Source organism: Branchiostoma floridae, chromosome 17, assembly GCF_000003815.2.
Source record: "Branchiostoma floridae strain S238N-H82 chromosome 17, Bfl_VNyyK, whole genome shotgun sequence".
In the NCBI taxonomy this organism is placed as follows: domain Eukaryota; kingdom Metazoa; phylum Chordata; class Leptocardii; order Amphioxiformes; family Branchiostomatidae; genus Branchiostoma; species Branchiostoma floridae.
In genome coordinates this window covers 2,822,253-2,842,766 of record NC_049995.1, presented here as the reverse complement: position 1 = coordinate 2,842,766, position 20,514 = coordinate 2,822,253, and the positions used below count along the sequence as shown (strand labels likewise).

General features: G+C 37.9%; 2 protein-coding genes across 2 annotated transcripts in view; both read right to left on the bottom strand.

Moving 5' to 3' along the window:
* LOC118404904 (serine-rich adhesin for platelets-like) overlaps positions 1–18,063 on the bottom strand; it is a 79,370-nt gene extending 61,307 nt beyond the window's left edge. Inside the window, exons 1-28 of the mRNA XM_035804285.1 lie at positions 17,968–18,063; positions 17,466–17,575; positions 17,219–17,280; positions 16,550–16,698; positions 15,942–16,048; positions 15,577–15,644; positions 15,050–15,198; positions 14,573–14,682; positions 14,202–14,266; positions 13,850–13,998; positions 13,300–13,409; positions 12,994–13,058; positions 12,527–12,675; positions 12,274–12,383; positions 11,999–12,063; positions 11,540–11,688; positions 10,964–11,073; positions 10,671–10,735; positions 10,364–10,512; positions 9,758–9,867; positions 9,466–9,530; positions 9,078–9,226; positions 8,620–8,729; positions 7,840–7,904; positions 7,493–7,641; positions 7,099–7,208; positions 6,810–6,874; positions 577–725 (exon numbers count right to left, since the gene is read on the bottom strand). Of these exons, the coding sequence (XP_035660178.1) occupies positions 577–725; positions 6,810–6,874; positions 7,099–7,208; positions 7,493–7,641; positions 7,840–7,904; positions 8,620–8,729; positions 9,078–9,226; positions 9,466–9,530; positions 9,758–9,867; positions 10,364–10,512; positions 10,671–10,735; positions 10,964–11,073; positions 11,540–11,688; positions 11,999–12,063; positions 12,274–12,383; positions 12,527–12,675; positions 12,994–13,058; positions 13,300–13,409; positions 13,850–13,998; positions 14,202–14,266; positions 14,573–14,682; positions 15,050–15,198; positions 15,577–15,644; positions 15,942–16,048; positions 16,550–16,698; positions 17,219–17,280; positions 17,466–17,575; positions 17,968–18,037 (2,983 nt within the window). The 5' untranslated portion in view covers positions 18,038–18,063. The remainder of the gene's footprint in view (positions 1–576; positions 726–6,809; positions 6,875–7,098; positions 7,209–7,492; positions 7,642–7,839; positions 7,905–8,619; positions 8,730–9,077; positions 9,227–9,465; positions 9,531–9,757; positions 9,868–10,363; positions 10,513–10,670; positions 10,736–10,963; positions 11,074–11,539; positions 11,689–11,998; positions 12,064–12,273; positions 12,384–12,526; positions 12,676–12,993; positions 13,059–13,299; positions 13,410–13,849; positions 13,999–14,201; positions 14,267–14,572; positions 14,683–15,049; positions 15,199–15,576; positions 15,645–15,941; positions 16,049–16,549; positions 16,699–17,218; positions 17,281–17,465; positions 17,576–17,967) is intronic.
* Positions 18,064–18,196: 133 nt separating this feature from the next.
* Positions 18,197–20,514, bottom strand: part of LOC118404903 — a 36,612-nt gene continuing 34,294 nt past the window's right edge. Inside the window, exons 52-57 of the mRNA XM_035804284.1 lie at positions 20,129–20,241; positions 19,874–19,938; positions 19,320–19,465; positions 18,911–19,023; positions 18,476–18,540; positions 18,197–18,209 (exon numbers count right to left, since the gene is read on the bottom strand). Of these exons, the coding sequence (XP_035660177.1) occupies positions 18,197–18,209; positions 18,476–18,540; positions 18,911–19,023; positions 19,320–19,465; positions 19,874–19,938; positions 20,129–20,241 (515 nt within the window). The remainder of the gene's footprint in view (positions 18,210–18,475; positions 18,541–18,910; positions 19,024–19,319; positions 19,466–19,873; positions 19,939–20,128; positions 20,242–20,514) is intronic.

Below are 20,514 nucleotides of genomic sequence, written 5' to 3'. Positions count from 1 at the left end.
GGAAACCGGCAGAATTCTCCAGAATTCTGGCTCAGGTTCCCAGAATTCTGGCTCAGGTTCCCAGAATTCTGCAGAATTCTGGCTCAGGTTCCAGAATTCTCCAGAATTCTGGCTCAGGTTCCCAGAATTCTGCAGACATTCCTGGAGAATTCCTTTGTTCCTGGAGACATCTAATTGCATTCTAAATATTAATTACCTTTCAATATACATTTTCACAAAATATCTGATATATAGGTGTAGTCTGTGAAAAGCTACAAGCATTAGTCCAAAGTGCTCTGCTCAGTCCAATTTTAATCTGCTCGGTGTTCTAAATATGTTACATTACACATAGGGCCTCATTTGGTCAGTATTGACCATGGTAAAATCCTAATTAAAATCAGCCCTACAGCTTTGGCTATGTCTAGTAAACAGTCCTATACGAGAATGAAAGTCTCTGCCACATATGGCACACCTGTAAGCTAACTCACTGTTCTTCTGCAAAATTCTTCCTCTGGATCCATTTTTATTCTGCGCTGTGTATCTGTTACACTAGTCTTAAGCAAAACAAGATCAATTTTTCAGTAGTATAGTTCTCACCAACTTTCTGGATGGCAGCTGATGTCTTGACAACAGGCAGCTCAGCTATTTGACCCATAGTTACCACATCCACAAATGCCTGCTGTGAATCAGTCTGGGCGTACTGTGCTGTCACCATGTTCACTACCACCTGGATGTTGTTGGACTCCCTAGAAGAAAACATTTAACAGTTACATTGCATAGGGCATCGTCCAGGCATAATGGTAGGGTGTTTGCTCTGAACACTAGAGGTCCTGGGTTCAAATCCACATACATGTCCCGTTGATGTTGTGTCCTTAGAAAATGTAATTTACCTTCCTTACTTCCCCCAGGTAAGATACCTCACAGCTTTTAAGACTGTCACTCAGGACTACAACATAAAAAAACAACATCCAGACCAAATGATATTAAACTGTGTGGGTTGTTTTTAGCCCCAATATGTTCGTTAGCCTACTTGATTGTACGCACTGAAATCTTTAAAATATAAGGTTACAGCATAATTAAGCAGGTAAGGGTTGTATAAGGCGAGTTGGGTAAGACAAGTCAAGAAAGTGACCAGTGGATGTCAATTTAACAAGAGTCGCTCTTTCAGCACCACGGAGAAAAACCTGTTAGAAAAAACTTTTGGTCAAAACTCTGGATCATTCTATATGCTATTTCTGCCTTTGTACATGATATTGTACAGTATGTCTGTTACATGATTTACCAAAAAGTATTGAATGTTTTGCTTTTAGTGGGATTCCAACATTAGAATGCAGCTAGAATCCAGGAAGAAACTAGAGTTCCACGAACACATACCTTTGCCAAATAAACCAGGTTTGTTATGCAGAATGATGTCTGTAGACAAATGCGTTACTCATTTCATTTTATCTTATAACAAGACAGACCTGCAGAAAGTAGATTTCCCTAACATTGCTTGGCACAGTACAATGATTATTGCCCCTACAGAATTAAATTACAATAACCACTGAGAGAATCAATATACTATACAGGACTGCAATCTTCCACATTGAATAAGATAAACAAAATAATGCAACTCAACTCTAACCTAAGGGGCTCCTTATCGAACTTGACCTTCGTTTCCCCGACCCATACCCACCTACCAAATATCATCAGGATCCATCCAAGGCTTCTCCAGTTATGCTGTTAACACACACACACACACACAGAGACACACAAACACACCCAAAACATAACCTTAACCCTCCTGACAAAGGTAAAAATGCCTGCTATCCCCAGGAACAAGTTGCTAGGGGCCCTAACATATGTCACTTCTTCCTATTAAGCACAACACCTATTTAACTTTTAAAAATCAGGACCATACATGTTCCTGACTTATTCGTTCAAGTCTCCGACCCCTAACCAACTCAAAGCTCAAAAGATATAGCACAAAGTATCTCTATAGAAGCTAGGCATCTAAGTAGATCATATTACATGACACAGATTATACAACAATGTTTAAGAACTGGAATCTTCCAAATCTAATGAGGAAAACAATTACAACTCTAAACTACACTGTACTGTAAAGTACAGAACTACCCGGAATAGGAGTAGTAGGAGCGGTGAATTTGGTGAATAGGAGTAGGAGGAGCGGCTCTGTATTTTTTTCGACTACTAGTATATCTCCGCGACTCGACCTCTGCTTGGAGAGTATCAATTTACATGTCTCGGCATTCCTCGGTATTCCCCGGGTGGAATCGGGAAACAGACTCGTTTTGATGTGCAGGGGATTCCCCTATGTTGGGGAGGGTTGAAGCTGTAGTTTGGGAGTTTCTGCCTTGTGTATTTTCCTCAGAATCACAATTTATTGATTGCCAATTATGCTGAAGAACCTAGAAGGGGTTGTGACACCGCTGAGGAAGAGATTGACGATGTTTCTACCACTGGAAGTTGATGAAAACTTCGGCATTTTGACTGCCATTTGCCGGTCCTGTACCTTGTGGTAGTATTTACAAACCTCTGTTTGGTTTCTTTGCCGTGAAAAAGGAGTAGGTGGGTGTTTTTGGTGTTTATCATAAAGGACTGAGGGCTATGAGTGTCTGAAATTGTTTTCAAATTATTGATCCAGCCAAATTTCTGCTTTGTAATTGTTTTTTTTCACCTATGGGGGAGGGCAGCATGTTCAGAAATGTATGTAACACTTTGAGGTAGCAAAGTCTGTTTTGGTTTTCCTCCAAGATTAACTCATAATTTTGGTGAAATTTTCCTGGTCAAACATTAGGGGAACACTGATAAGGCCCATCTTTTTACAACCGGTCAAGGCTTTAGGTACTATCTTTGCTAGCAAGAATAAAACAGTTACAGTCACTTACATACATTGTTTTATGTTTTTATTGATTCAGGAAGAATAGCAAGGCATTCTAGCCTAGTTTTCAGTGACTTAACGTTAGTTATTTTAGACTTTGTGGGTGATGTTATATACATTTCAAATATTTTTTGAGACTTCAAAGAAAATTTTTTACTGTCCTTTTGTGCAGTATTATTCCTTACAAACTAGATACAGTCTTTATCTTGATATATTCATATTCTACAGGTTCTTTAAAAAGCTTTTCAAAAATGTATAGTTTTACCTATCTAGCATTAATAAAAGTATCTGAACATCCCACAAACAGTTCGTAGGTTGGTGCGCTTGAGGATCGACAATTTTAGCTACGATTCCTGTATGCGCCGAAAATTTTAGCACGTCCTCTTAAAGGGACACTGTTTCAACTTTATAAATATGTCCCTGGTCCTGCATAATTATAGAAATATTTATAAAGTGGAACTTGATACTTCTGATAGTTTCTAGATAATGATAACATTCTACCATTATTTACCATTCTTTAAACCCTATCTAAGCATTGCAGTAGTACTGTTCGGGGCCACCAGGATCCTCCCCCATTACACCCTGAACTTGCTAATCTTTACATTACAGCCAATGTAGATTTCCTTTAGTGGTAAATGCTCTGCCAGACTTTGGGTTTTAGGGCAGGAGGGCCTTTAGGGCCAATAGTTCCCCTGAAACTGGTTATTTTGATAAGAAGCAGGTTTCTGCAGACTCACTTGACTCAATTTTTTTTTCCAGTTTCTTCAATTTTACTGTCTTTTGGCCATTTTTGTTAGTTTTTGTATTCTTTAGCATTATTGCAGTATGTACTCTCCTCAAATGCTTACAGGTCTACCCCATATAACATTTTAGTACAGATTTAGGCCCCTAAATGGAAGTAGAGTAGTCTTCTTATGTCAGGATGAGCAGGGTTTAACCATTTTTTCCTGATTTTGGCCCTTTTTGCCAAATGACAGGTGGTCTGTCACTAGCCTCAGAACACAGTGCCACAGCCCCCTGACCCAGCTTCTCAGAAAGTATCCCCAAGGGAGCATTCCAGGTCAGAAACCTTTGAAACTTGGGATGATTGTTAGCAACCCCTTTCCGCACCAAGTGTAATTATTGAAATTTGTCAATCTTGAACTTGAAGCCCCTACAAGGGCAATGACCCTAATTGATGCAGCCGCAGAAGGCCCAAAATGAGTCCATACAGTATTTTAGACTATTTTCAACTTCTAGCATGAAAATGTAAGAAAATTTTCTTATTGATGAGCAGTGTAGGGTGCAGACATTCAGATTTGGCAAAAAAAACAAGGTTTTGGTTCATTTTTTAGGCATGTGCTGACCCCTAATGTCAGGTCATGACCCCTAATTTCAGGTCATGAGAATCCAAGATGGCGGCAAATTTGAAGCGGCGCATAACTTATGCTGGCCGGAATTTCTAAAAAACAGGCTTTCGGACTCTTGAGATAGCGGGCTGCTGCGTGGGGTGAGTTCTTATGACCTGGAATGTTCACGGATGAGATTATGACACCCTGAACTTGCTAATCTTTACATTACAGCCAATGTAGATTTCCATTAGTGGTAAATGCTCTTCAAATTGTATCCATTCTAAGTCATCATACGAATGTTCCTTACCATTATTTACAATTGCCTTTAAAGTCTTGTACTTAGATGTCTAGAGCACTTCATACATCATACACATTTTAAACACTGTCTCAACTTTATGAATATGTCCCTGGTCCTGCATAATTATAAAATATTTATAATGTAAAACTTGATACCTCTGATAGTTTCTAGATAATGACAACGGCATTCTACCATTCTTTTCCATTCCCTACCATTTCTTTAAACATCTTGTAAATGGGTCAGTGCTCTAGGAATATAACAATTCACACGTCCTTGCAAAGAAAGGTTACCAGTCATGCAACAATAGCCCACCACAAAGGATTCACCAGTGCCCAGCAGTGGAACTTAAAAATATAGAGAGATAACAATACTACTATGGCTTCCTTTTATGGGGTCAACATGCTACTTTTTCTACCACTTGGCAACATTGGAGTGTCTTGACAAAAATAACCTACATTTTCACGGAACTTTTGGACAAAAATGTCTGCTATCCCCAGAAACAAGTCGCTAGGGGACTCCTACATATGTCACATATTCCTACAAACAACACCTATCTAAGTAACACTTAAAATCGTTATCATACATGTTCCTCACCATTCCCTTCCCCAATCCCTACCAAGCTCAAAAAATATGGCACGCCCTCTGTCTATAAAGGTTACACATCTAAGTAGAAGACATAACATGACAGAGTAAATACAAAACCTGGACGAATTCTTCTCCTTTCAGAGTCATACCTTTCAAATAGCATATACTATCGTTTATCACTGATATTCTGTCGTAAACAAGTGAAACTAATGTCCATACATACAAGACTGTCCCCAATCCCTACCAAGCTCAAAAAATATGGCACGCCCTCTGTCTATAAAGGTTACACATCTAAGTAAAACAAATTACATGACACAAAGTAAATACAAAAGCTGGAGGAATTCTTCTCCTTTCAGAGTCATACCCTTCAAATAGCATATACTATCGTTTATCACTGATATTCTGTCGTAAACAAGTGAAACTACTGTCCATACATACAAAAGTCTGAATTACTTTCATGGATATCTTAACTCTCTGCAACTTCTAGGAGCAAAAGACCACATTATCTAACTTAAGGACAACACAGTCGTTCAAAAAGTAGATCTCCCTAACATTGCTTGCCACAGTACAATAAGTATTGCCCCTAAAGCATCAAACTACAATAACCACTGAGACAATGAAATCTAAACTACACTATACCGCAATTTGCACTACCCAGAGTCTATAGACGCTTTAGAGACACCCTACAACTAAACTACAATCAGTAATATCATACTATCCTTTCCTCTCTTATTGTTTCAATACCTTACATGTCAATCTTACCTGTCAGTTAGGTCATACACAGTGAATAAACTAAAAAATGCAACTCAAGTCTACACTGCACTGTACCGCCAGTGACCTTAGACCACCACCCTTCACCTCAACATCCGATCAAGTGATTGACAGCAAGAAAGGTCAAGCAGCCTGACCCATTGGCCTTGGACACAGCTGTCAACAATGGACTCAACCAAACCAAGCTGGGGGGTTGTACTGCTTCAGAAGTTTTCGACAAGAATGCCCCTGCTATCCCTACACTAGCCGCTAGGGGGCCCAAACTTATGTCACTAACTCCTGAGCACAACAGCTATCTAACACCCAAAACTCGTGGCCATACCATGTTCAGAAGATGGAAAAACACACCCGGAAGATGCGCTGCAGTACCAAGGGAAGCCGCTAGGGGGCCCATTATCGAACTCCCCCTTCGTTTCCCAGACCCCTACCCACCCACCAAATACCAGCTGCATCCGTCGAAGTCTTCTCGAGTTATGCTGTCCGCGGACAAAAGTTTGCAATTAAACCGGCGCCTGCACTTCCATGAAAGCCACTAGGGGGCCCAAACTCGCAGCAATCACTCCCTGCTTTAAGGGCTCCCTAACGCTCAAAAATCACGACCGCAGCATGTCCGGAACGCGAGATATCAAGCATGCAGGTCCTGCTGCAGTATCTTAGCAAGCCGCTAGGAGGCCCATTATCGAACTCGACCTTCGTCTTCCACACCCCTACCCACCCACCAAATATCAGCTGCATCCATCGAAGTCCTCTCGAGTTATGCTGCTCACAAACGGGGAGAACCACACCACCAAACCGAAAACATAACCTTAGCCATTCTGGCAAAGGTAATTAGAATTTTTGTTTGCAATATATGAAATGACTGAAAAAAATGTGTCCACTAGCAATCAAATTGTTGATGATTATCAATTTCAGTTCTCATACAGTTGTAATTTGTTGCAAGAGAAAGTTGATAATAGGTACTTACGTTCGTTTAAACTCCACCACTTGCAGCCCTTGGAAACCAATCGTTGTAAGAAGTGTCTCCGTCATCTTGAAAATATAACAGTACACATTTAAACCTGTATCAGGAAAGCTCTCATAAAAACATTTTGCATCTTTACCATTTCAGCTATTCTTTATCATCCACTCACTAAAGGTTAGGGAGCTAAGACGAATTTGTTTGTCAAAAGGGAAGGACAATACATCAATTATCAATGCAACAGATGTAAAAATTGATAAACCTGCAAGTAGTATCAACATCACTGAATGTTTACCTTCTCTTCTATTTGGGTCTTGAGCTGCGTATACATTGTAGTTGTTGTGTTCAGGAATGCCATGGACCATGTTTGGTTCATTGTCATGGTTACTTGGGAAGATACGCTCACTGGAAGAGAGCAAGTAAACAATGCAGTGCATATAAGTGTACCACTGGAGTAATATGTGTGTTTGAATAACAGACAGGGCTTTCATGCTTTCAATGTTCTTTGACTTCATTTGAATTTCCTTGGTCTTAGACAAGATGACAACATGTGACTTCTATTTTGCTTATGAAAATTATGGTAAGAGAAATTGCTATTGATTTAAAATTAGTACAAAAAAAACTACAGTACTGTAGTGTTATCATCATGAGAATGAAAAAGAAATTCTGAAACTCCATTTATATCTTACCATCCCTAACAATGTTTCCTGATGTCTTGTCTACCGGGACCCCTTGCACCTGTCCCGTTGAAACTGTTTGTACAAAAACATTCTCCACAGCGTCTGCTGCATAGGCAGCCATTATCATACGGACCTCAGCAACAACCGTGTTGGTAGAGCTGAAACAGAAACATGGGATTGAGATAAAAGATTCAGCTTTATCTGACATATTTTGAGTACAAAAGCATGAAAAAAAGGCCACATGTAGAGGAATGTTTACAAAAACGAAGTCTCAATTTTCAACATGTATGGGTACCATCCTAAAAATGATAACCATCAACAATAGGACCAAAGAAAGAACAAAGAAAATGGATTACCTTTTGGTAAACTTTGTAACGACAACTCGCTGGAAGCCAACAGTATTTCCCATCTCTATGTTCAGCTGTGGATAGAAAATAAAACATTATTGACATGTAACGGACATCTGAAGAAAGGCTCAAAAGGACAAGCAGTGATAGACAAAGGCAGTGGCAGTCTAGTATTCCCACTCACCCGTGTATTTCCCACATACCCTTTTTGAAGATCAAACATACAATACATAGTGTGCTGCTACATCTACATCTACAGTTGACATTTAACCAGAAGGAATGCTATTCCACTAACTCTAAAACCCAAGAAAAGTGTCGAGAACAACACAAAAATCTCAGGACCATGTCCAAGGTGCTGACCATTTGGCTGCTGTTAACAGTTTGCCATCATCCACTCATCCTTTTCAAATATGTTCTATTTTAGTTAACTTGAGCTAAGGACCATGTACATGTGGCTGAAGATGGCCCTAATGTTAAAATCTGGCCGAATACATTAAGAATACAAAGTAATAACTTTAGTGTGCAACAATTGTACAAGGTGCAAAGCATGGCATCTACAGTATGGAAAACTAAAAAGTTGATCTACTTAATACTATAAGCGATTGGAATACTCTACCATAATCAACCACCCTTCAAGCTAATCCCGTTAAGTTTGAGGAAGATGAGTTGCAACACTACGCCCTGGATGGTTTGCCCCAACACAAATTAGGGGTGTTATCCAGTAACAAGAACAAGAACAATACAAGGGTGCATAGTATGGGATGAAAATGGTCTTTAAAATATACATACAGCATTGACCACTTGCTTCTGCAATGTCACAAAGGACTGTGTGGTGCTGTTTTGAAGGTCAGTCGACCATGTTTGTGTCAAGGTCATCTGGGCAGTCTGGGAGGTAGCCACTGCAAATGTTCACAGCAATGTTTAGTTTACTCTTAAACATTGATAATAACGTTTAGATATGCCTGTTCTTACAAGGTGACGGATCATCAGAAAACAAAAGTATTTACAAAAGTGTACATACCGACAAAAACAGTAATCTTAAAAGGCATACCAGAGACTTCTATGAATTTTCTCCAATGACATCATTTGAACCTGTTATAAGTTTGCATTTTCAATGTTCTATTGCTCTATTGTTCTCTTGACTCCCAGATTTTTCTGAAAAGAACATCCAGACATATTAGATATTAAATAAATGACTTTATCCAAAGCCATAAGAAGTCTGTATTTTGATGTTGAAATGTACAAACCATCTGTTTGGATGGCTGCTGATGTGCTGACCACAGACAGGCTTCCAACACTCCCAGACTTTACAGTGGTGATGAAGGTCTGCTGTGTCAATGTCTGGGCGTAGACAGCAGTTACTATCCTCACAATCACAAGGATCTGGTTGGACTCCCTGTAGTGCAAAAATAAACGGAGCATGGTAATGTCCTGAAGTAGATAAATATCTGTATCTCTACTCTTCATCGCATAGCCATCACAGATGCCCTTCCATGTAACACACCAGCCTCGCATACCACACGAGTTGTATCATATCTAATCTGTATCTAAGATGTAGTTACTTGCATCAATAGGACTTGCTATGTTGCATTCTGAATAACCTGTACATGACAATATAATATACCTTGAACTTACGTTTGCTTAAACTGAGTCACTTCAAGTCCTTGGAATCCCACGTTCACCAGAAGTTTCTGAGTCATCTAAAATGAAACAAGACTGGGTGGTAAACAACGATCCATACCATTCCATTTTCATTCCCTTTAAGCTTGAAGAGCTGATCCACACATATGGGCAGAAAGGGATTGTACCCCTTCTAACAATGTTTTGTCCAAACAGCTGCTATGGTCATTCAAAGGAGATGTAATACAAGGTTGGGTGAAAGTACCTAATTGTGCATGGACGGTTTAGGAAGAAATGAGTGACGTACCTCTTGCTCTATCTGCCTAACAAGTACTGTGTAGGCCTCTGTGGATCTGTTTACGAGGTCCATTGTCCAGTTCTGTGCCACAGACATCGTCATTGTAGATGACACACTCACTACATAGACAAAGACAAAAATTCCAAAGTATGAGTTGGTTAAAACTTGACTTTTGTGCCTATTACACCAGACCTGTAGAATTGCTAGCAATCATATATATTGTGTTTGTATGCTTACGCCACTTCTGATTTGTGGTGTGTGAGAAAGCGAGTCACATAGGATATAGGGAACTTTCTCTCTATATATATGGTGTGATATTAAAATTTAATCTTTAACCAGAGAAATGTGTATGCAAATTGTATGATACTCCGTTTGTTCAATTTAAGATGAAAATGTTACATTTTGGAGTTGTAAACACTTAAAAACAAAATTTACACAGCAATTACATTTTTATTTGTGCATCATAAACAGTTTGAACAAAATGATTGGAGAAGCCGACAGGATTATGATACAATCCGCATTAAGGTAAAGTGTACAAATTGATTCTCTCTTGAATAGGCAGAATATGAGAAGATATAGGGAAATCCTTGCAGCTGCAAACATTCAAACAAGTACCATCTGTAGTTATTGTAGCTGATGTGGAGTTTAGACTCAGGGTTCCAACTCGTCCAGTTGAGACGACTTGTTGGAATGACGTCTCCACAGTTTTGCTTGCATAAGCTGCAACTATCATCCGCATCACTGCAACTGTGGTATTGCTGCTTCTGTACAATAAAATTAACATGTCAAAGAACAAGCACCAATGTACACATGGCATAGAATATTGAAATAGAAAATAACAGAGAATGAATTTGGTGGACTGTCAAAAATATTTCATGTAGAGTATCATTGAAGATAGTTCAGATGTGATGAAATAGCTTACCCCTGCTTGAATGATGTCACATCTACACGTTGAAAACCAATGGTGTTCACGAGCTCTGATGTCACCTGTACAATAAAAGCAAACACTTTTGTCAAATTCAATAATAGCCAGTTAACCCTTATTTACAATGATTATCGCTTTAGGATGTTCTATTTTTTTTGTAGACAACTGGGTTCTTATTACCTGCTGAAGTTTTAGCTCTCTGTCTGCCACATTTCATAAGACTATCATACTACGAAATCATATATATCGACTTGATACAACTGTTCACATATGCAACAGGCTACACTCACAGCCTCCTGCACTTGAGTTTTCAGCACGGTAAAGGCCATACTGCTGGTGTTGGTCAATTCCACTGACCAGGCTTGGCTCACGGTGATCTCAGCAGTCTTGGAAAGGGTCACTGAAAAAATAATGAAATGAATAATAATAATGTTGAGTGTCTTTTTTTATGAACTGCAAGCAGTTGTCATTTGAATGCTTTGAAGGAGATGACAGAAATAGAAACCTGTGAATAGTGAAAGTCAGCATGTCCATGTGATAGTGAAGACTAAATTTCCTGAAGACATATAGCATTAACCGGTGTAGATCTAAGCGTAATAGACGCACAGTTCCTGCATCTTAGCAGGAAATTATTTTTAGACATATCGAAGTGTATAATGACTATGACATATAACCATGTAATGAGGCCTTTTAGCAATTTTAGTGTTAACTATTTCCAGCCTTTTTAAATATCTTAGTGTATGATAACTATCACATGGAACCTTCTAGTAATTTTGATCAGCCATGTTGTAGTCTACATATCTTACTCAGCTACATTGTAGACTCCAAATCCATAGATTGTTGGACAGGTTTGTTTGACTACTCACCATCTTTCTTCATTATCGCAGATTCAGAAATGACATCCAGTGTTCCAATCTTGCCCGTTTTCACCAGTGTCACAAAGTTCTGCTGGACTTCAGACAGGGCGTACTGGGCAGCAACAACCCTTAGGATAACTTCAACTTTTCCTGATTGTCTGAAGTTAGAATAAATGAAAACAACAGCTTGACTTGAAGGGCAGTCTTACTTATCGATGCCAGTAAACATGAACTATTTCCTTTGTAGCAGACAATGATATTGTAGCTCATTCTAATTTCATGCAAACCCTCTGGATTGCTATAATGATGCTACAAATGGTAGCTGGACATGTGCCCATGTGTAACGTGAATGAAGGCGCTCTTGATATACAATGAACAAATTATCCATTTAATCGTTCCTATACTATGGTTTCTAACAGGCAATTCTATTAAGTTTCTTATAACGATTAAAGGAGTATTGTAGCTTACGTTTGCTTAAGCTGAGTGACTTCTATACCACTGAGGCCAGCTGTTGTCAGCAACTTTTCGTTCACCTGTAATTCAGCACCACAGACAGACATCATGTTAAATTTTGGAGTTCCAAATCATAAGTTTGGAACAATGTTGATATAAAGAATCTGATTAAAAGCAAATGAAGCTGTGAAGAATGTATGACTGTCACAGCAAATGACAATTATTCAGAAATGCTTTATCTAACATCCTGGCTATTGTGGAAATTATGTTACATTGCAAAGAAAACTCACATTTTGCTCTATTTTGACCTTGATATCCTGGTACGCCTGGGTTGTTTTGTTCTGAAAGTCAACAGACCAGCTCACTGGGACGGACATCGACACAGTTGCAGAAGTACTGACTGAAAAAAGCACACATGTTGGCTGGTGATATTTGTCGCAATACACATTTGATAAAATTTATCCATTCATTGATTCATTCAATCATTCATCCATCTATCTAATCGTTAAGATCAATATTTGAGATCAAGATTTATTCCCTCACCATCCTCAGTTACTACAGCAGACTGTGGCTGAACTGTAACAGCTCCAATCTTTCCAGTCGATACCCTTGATTCAAAAACATTCTGGATATTCTTCACAGCGTAGGACGCCGCCATCAACCGAGTTGTCACAACTACTGTAGATGTAGAGCTGTGGAACAGAAAATACATATTGTTATGTGTATTTATTTCACGAATACTCCTTTTCAACAACTTTTAAGTCACATTTTAGAATATCTTTATTTCTACTGATTCTAGATTTCTGGATTTGCAGATGTAGGGCTGTGGGAAGGGAAATATATTGTTATCCATCTATTTGAAGAGCATTGACTTTTTGTGCAATTTTTAAGTCATGCATTTTTGTACCTTTGTTTTACTGATTGCAATTTCTTTGCCCACATGAGAACAGAGTCTATGTACCAAATAACATATCTGGATACAAGTATTAAACAGGAATGAAGAATTTTACCTGTTTTTGAAGCTGACAATGACAACACGTTGAAATCCAGGTGTCTCTGACAGCTCTACTCTTAGCTGGAAAAAAGACATAAATTCATAAAGTCTCATTTTTTCAAATTTGATGCAAAAGACCATTGCTTATTGAACATAGCTTTACTTAAACTTAACAATAACACCATATTAGCATTCAAAAACACTTTCTTCCAGAAATAAGTCCTACCATTTTACTCGATTTGAAATACTGAAAGAGAGAAAATGTACCTATCTTTGGATAGCTTTACAAGGATAGTGTTGATTTAAGTATAACACCACTTACTGCCTCTTCCACTTGTGTCCTTAGAGTCATTGTAGCCACTGATGTCATGTTTGTCAGCTCAGCCGAAAACTGCCTGTTTAAGGTCATCTGGGCTGTCCGTGACTTGGTTACTGAAATGTTTTTTTTTATATAACAATTGTATTGAAAATGTTAAACTTGCATCACATTATATAGCTAGTCATATATCATCAGTGTAAGTATGAGAAATGACTTACTATTTTGATACCATTGCCAAGGTTGTGGTTCAGATGGCATTTGTGGCAGTGTCATGGTCTAGAAGTATAACAATGTTTATTTGAGATTAAGCAACATGACTCCAGAGCTATAAGTAATATAATAAATGAAATTTGATATGTCTTGGCCTAAGATATAATAAGATTTTTGGCCTCCTGGCAACTCTGTTCGAACTGTATAAGAATTTCTGGTTTTGTATCATGTGTTCTGGAAATAATATGATCACATTTTTAGGCAACAGATATTAGCTTTTGTGAATAATGGGGCATAATATGATTCCAAGAAAGCTCCAAAGCATTTTTACTTCATCACTTACCGTCCATCTTCACAGTAGCAGATGTTGATACAACAGGGATGGTGACCACCCTTCCTGTCTGCACCACTCGCACAAAGGCTTGTTGGGCCTGTGACGAGGCATATCCTGCTGCAACAATCCTGACTATCACTTGTACCTGGTTGGTTTCCCTGGAAAAATAACACATGGAAAAGGAAGCTTAGAAGAATAAAGCTGTTTAATTTTATGATCTTTCCCTGACAAGAATTGTCAATGTTAATTACCTTAATATGTACCAAAGGTAAATGATATTGCACAACTGACAAAATACTATGAAATTATACTTAGTCTAAAAAGAGACAAGAAGAATAATAAATAATAAAAAGTTACTTACGTTTTCTTGAAGTTCACCACCCTGATGGTGTGGAATCCAACAGTCTGAACTAACTTCTCTGTCATCTACAAATTTGTAAAAAAATAGCAATATTGAGTATTTATCTTTAATCTTAATTTCTGATCAATACAATACAGAATGTACAGTATACATGTATGTGTCATTTGCAATTCAAAGACAAGAATGCACCCTGCTATCATTAATATGTCTATTTCATGAAGATACATGTAATTGGTACAGCATTTAAAATCAGAATCATCATAACCATCATCGGTCAGTTCTGGCAACTGTGAACGTCTCACAGCCAATATGACGAACACTCAATTTTACATATCCTTTTATTACTAACTTATAATTTGAACATATTGTACCTCTTGTTCCACACGTATTTTCAGGTCCTTGTAAGCCTTTGATGTCTGGTCTTGTAGATCATTGGACCATGACTGGGAGACCGTCATAGTGGCAGTTGTTGACACACTCACTGAAGAAAGGCAAGAAAAAAATCAATACTTTTTGTGAGCAATGGCGATGCAAAAAGACAGTACATCAAAAATGTTCTAAAAAAATCATCTCAAATTTTCAAGTTCAAAGCTATGTGCTAACCCACTGGTTCTTTAAACATGATTGTAGAAATGTACATTATATGGTGTGCAAACATGGTCGATAAGGCGTCAGAAGGATGACGGCTGAGACACAACGATTTACCGGTTTTGACCTTTTATTCAAAAGTCTTCATCAGAATGACCTCAGACATGGTTTACAAACATGTTTTGTAAGTTAGAATACCTTTAACAAAGATATATAATATAGCCACACAAATGGATAAACTTATGGATTATTCTTCTCACCGTCCTTAGTAAAGGTAGCGGATGATTTTTCCACTGGAAGGGTGACAAGTTGCCCAGAGGAGATTGTTCTAGTAAAGGCTGTCTGGATGGTAGACAGGGCGTAGGGGGCTACCATGACGCGAAGTACCACTTCTGTCTTGTTCTCCACACTGGGAAAAATAGAGGATTTTCAGTGTATTTATTCATTTGAAGTTGAATTTGACAATACCAACTCTGGTAAGACATTTTATACTTGTAAGATATAAAATGATTTTATCTTTTCCTCATTTTGAATGATAACTCTGTGGATGACATATTAAAGGATGATCAACTCCAAGACAAAGACTTAATTACCGATAATAGTATGTTCTTTTCATATACTCTCAATATAGTAGTATACCCTCAATATAGTAGTATGCATCTTCCTGGCCAATCCTTGACCAATTCTAACTACCTCAGAAATATTATTCAAGTATCATTTTCAGTAATAGGGCAATATGCAGAGACGTTTTAGAAGATCAGCTCTAAAATACGCTTGTAGAACTAACCTTTGTTTAAATTCTGCCACATCCACCTGCTTGAAACCAATGCCCTGGTCCACCAATACCTCCAATAGCTGGAAAAACGCAATCATACAATTGAAATGTGGTTCTGTTAACATCAGTTGAACAGCAAAGTTTGAGACAGTAAAGTAACATTTAGTCTAGTAGTGGAACTTTCTATTTGGACATATTCTAATAGCTATAGGTCGAAAAGCTGAAAGTCACATTTTTATGTTTTCTTCAACTTCATCCATGGCATCATCAGGTAAGAGTTCGTGGAAATCAATCTGGTAGAGGAGAAAACAAGCATTTTTTTTTTGGTTACATGGCAAGCAATCCCTTGAAAAACACAATTTTGTTTCAAGTCTTACCTCAAGCTCAACTTTCCTCTTAAGAACCTGATATTCCGCTGTCTTGTTGGTAAGAACAGAGTTGAATTTCTGGCTGAGAACAAAGCTTGCAGTGGTTGTTGTGCTCACTGTAAGAGAAAAAATCCAATACATGCATGTTATACCTAACCTAAAATAGAATTACACACTACCCAGTCGTACGCTTTCTTTTATCAAAAGAAGGAATGGTACTGGTAAACAATTTACTTCATTTCAGAAGAGGCATGTCTTTGCAAAGGTTAATCCTAAGACATCCCTGTTTGAAAGAAGTTTGAAGACTGACCAAAGATAGATTTGTCGTAGACCTACCAAAAACTGATAATTTATGAGAAATCGAAAAATGTCTTTGGAGCCTAAAATATCAACGATTGCCAAATAATCATTACTCAATGACTTTGGAAAAAGTTATACATTTCAGGTAGCATCCAATATCTTTTGGCAGTGACGCTGAACAGCTCTGTTGCTTCTGGCATGTCTAATCATCTAAAGTCTATAATTATAACCTTCTTCAGCAGATCAAAGACTAAAATCACTTCAATCTATGCATTCAGATAAACATAAACTACAAATGATTACCTATAGTTCCTTACCATCTCTTTTGACTTCCACAGATGCTGGATCAACAGGAAGTGTTCCCACCCGTCCGGTACTGGCAGCTTCCAGAAAAGTGGCCTGGACCTTCGCTGTGGAGTAGTCAGTTGACAGCACACGGATTTTGGCTCGTGTCTGGTTCATCTCCCTGTCAAATATGTTCACATTCCTGTACTTTACACGTATGTAGTTATAGACCTTAGACGAGTCATTGTATTAATTGACTTATTACTGTTGCCTTACAATTGTACCATTTACAAATGTCACGCAATAAAGTTCATTCATTCATTCATATATATATCACAATTTCAATTCACAGTTTCGAAAGTTACAAAAAATGATGCCATAAACTAGGCACCATCGTTTAAGGATAGTCACCTTAGAACAATTTTTTTATTTGAATTTTGAACTGCCTTGAATTTGTTGTCAAATGAATATAGCAGAATACCTGGTCCAGTCATTTCTTTTTCATAACAAAAATCCACAAAATGATAATATATCAAACAATGAACACTTATGAAAGTTATATGGTGTTGTCTTGTGAGTAAGTTATGTTCACATGCGATGACTTTGAATGAAAAGAGAATAAATGCCATACATCCTAATAAGCATCGATATCATTAATCATAATAGCAATGAAAAATAATTTATGATACTCAAGTTCAAACCTTTCAAATTTGGAAACCTCAACTCTCTGGAACCCAACAGTAGTGATGAGAGCCTGGAAAAACTGTAAAAAAAGAAATACATATTAAGTATGCCATATATTTACAGCTAACTAAGTTAACTCTGGTAGTACTAATTGTCTGCAGGATATTCTATACACATAAATGCTAAGGAATAGACTACAAAAAAATAGGACATTCAGTATACAGTTTAATCAGATCCTGCTTTTTACATACACACAATAATTACCCCTTTCTCTACTTGTTTCTCCAGGTTTTTGTAAGCAACGCTGGTGACATCTGTCAGATCTTCACTCCATTCCTGTTTCACAACCAGGGAGACAGTGGAAGTGATACCAACTGTAAAGGAACAGGTCATAATCATATCCATTATTCTGTTTTGACAAGGACAAAACTGGATAAATTTTCTACTTTCCAACGTCAAGATGGTGGGCAAATGTTCTTTCACTAACAATGCTAATATGCCGGAACTTCCTAAGCTAAATATACACACTCACTGTACTGAGCAAAATGGACATGTATTTTGACAAGAAAATTACTGCACTGACCTGATGACCACCTGCAAAATGCTAAAACAATCTTCTGAAAATAACTGAAGCACTCTAGTTAATTTTCCTTAGAGACTGACTGAGAAAGATGTCTGAAACATAAGCAGGTGAGAGACATTCCTAGTTCTTCAAAGGAAAACCCCAATATCCTTCTTTGAAGATACATGTAGCACAAAATCTTACCATCTGTTTTGAACCCCACTGTGGTGGCATTGACCTGTAGTGACCCCACAGTTCCATCAGACACTGCCATGGTAAAAGCGGTCTCTTCTCGTCGGCAGCGTAAACAGACTTCAGGATGGCTACAATAACCTCCACGTTTGTATCACTATATATCAGGGAAAACAGCAACAAAGTTAATGAATGCCTAGTTGGATAAAATTTATTTGTTCATTTTCTAAATTGAGATTTCTTAAAGAACGTCACTGTTGAGTAATTTCGGTTTGCAAAGACAATGCAAGAAATGCAGTGTGGCAAGCTGCTACAACCACCAGTTAACCTGAAGTTTATTCACTATGAATGATATCTGAGTGTATTATACTTGGCATGCCATATTCAATGTCCTTTTTTGTTAGCCTACATGCACTTACATGTCTAGCTTGCAAAATGCAATTTGGGTAAGACGGTCAGGAAAGTAATAGATAGAAAATTAAAACGTAAAATTTGATTGATGATTGATTTGTTTTCCCACCTTTGTCTAAACTGTACAACCTTTGCCTCTTGGAAGCCAACTGTTGGTACCAACACAGTTCTGACCTGTATGGAAAGAGGAAGAACTGATAAACATGCAGATATCCTTGTCTCCGTCATACAGCAAACACTTGATGGGACATTAATCCACCAAGTCAAATTTGTTGGAGCCTGAAGCATCCTAAAGATCCCAAAACACTAATGTGACCTGGAGCATGGTTTTGCCCCGTGCACTGGCCAATATCAAAACATATGATTTGGCTCAGAATTGAGATCTCCCCTCCAAAGTCTCACCAGAAAAGCAGCACGGAAAGTTGCTGCCTTTTGTGCCTTGTTTCCTAATTCATTTCTTTCTTTATCCTTGATAAAGCAGCCTTCTTTAGACTGAGGACAAAGCATGACTCTTAAACAAAGGACGCAAGTTGAGTTTGTTTACCTGTTCTTCCACCTTGCTTGCCAGGGCAACAAACTGCGGAGACTTGTCATCCGTCAGGTTGGCTGACCACTTCTCAGTCTTCAGAACCAACGAAGCTGTAGAACTGGTGATGACTACGAGAAGAAAATTAAGTTTAAATATGCAAATCAATTGATTATACAAAATTTCAACACTTTCAAATATTCAAATAAGCTTCACTAATATGCAAATTTCAAAGTCAGTACATCTCAACTTTTAGTGTGATGTGCTCTTTATCTGTATCTGTATCAATACAGCTGGTGCGTTAAGCCCTTTGGCCCTTCCTAGACCCATAGCACCTGATTATATTACATCAAACAACTGGTCATAAACAATCTCTCTATTTTTGATATAGAACAAAAACATTACATAAAATCTCTCAGAAACTTACCATCATTTTCTATCATGGCTGTTGTCTTGTTGATAGCAAGACCAAGAATGTTGCCACTTTGAACAACTGTGTTGAAGGCCTGTCTGACCTCCTCTGTGGCATAGTCAGCTTTGATGATCTTTACATCCACAACAACTTTTCCTTTCCTGCAGATATGTGATAGTGACAATGAATGTTTGGTGAGGAGCACACTTTAAATGAAAGTTACTAATAGTCACTAGACAAATGTGGTAACAGAATATAGTTTGGAACTTGCCATGCAAGCTGACCTAGTCTTTTAGTACATGTAGGTTGCTCTATTTCTTTACTTAAGGCTGCATACATTTACATGTAATGGTACACATTTAGATTAAAGAAATGGTCAGAAATTCTATAAAATCTCTCTCGCAACATTTTACCACTTTGGACCCAATAAAGCTTATAAACTACATGTAATAATAATTAATACTCATAACATCTTCATTTAAAAGTATTTTGCTGTCAAAACTTTGACTGTAGTAATGCCTCATTCTTATGAAGTCTTTATGGAGACCAAAGAAATACTAACTACTTACTCTTCATGGAAACCTGTTACGGCAATGCGTTGCACACCAAGGGTGTTTGCTATCTGTTCTGTCAGCTACAAGACAAGACGAAAAATGTATTGTGTTACATTGATGATACATGTACATTGGACATCCAATTCATTACTCAAACACAATTTCTCCACCACATAGTACGTGGCAATACCAGTTTTGTGAGCAAAAAGTTTCAGTTACAACGTAAGAGCCAGAGAAAACATGCTACTGATTTCTAAAGCTGCAACTTACCCCATCCTCTACCCTCTCTTTAAGGGTGATGAACACAGATGATGAGGTGTTCAGGAGATCTGCAGTCCAGGTCTGTTCTGACAGTGTCAGGAAAGCTGAGGTTGATGATGCCACTGTATGAAATTTGACAATATTAAAAGCATCAAAACTCAACTAACTGTTAACATTAGGTACACCAATTAAAAACTGAAAAGGCAACTTTCTTCTATACAGGTACATGTACAATGCCTTCTTAGCCCTCTCAGGTAAAGCATGGAATGCTGAATGTGCACAGGTCAAATAAATGATTTATTGCATTGAGATGGCATAATTTTTCATGACATTTCATACATGTGTCCTCCTTGTTAGTCAAACAAAGCCATTAGTGAAAAACAACTGATATAACT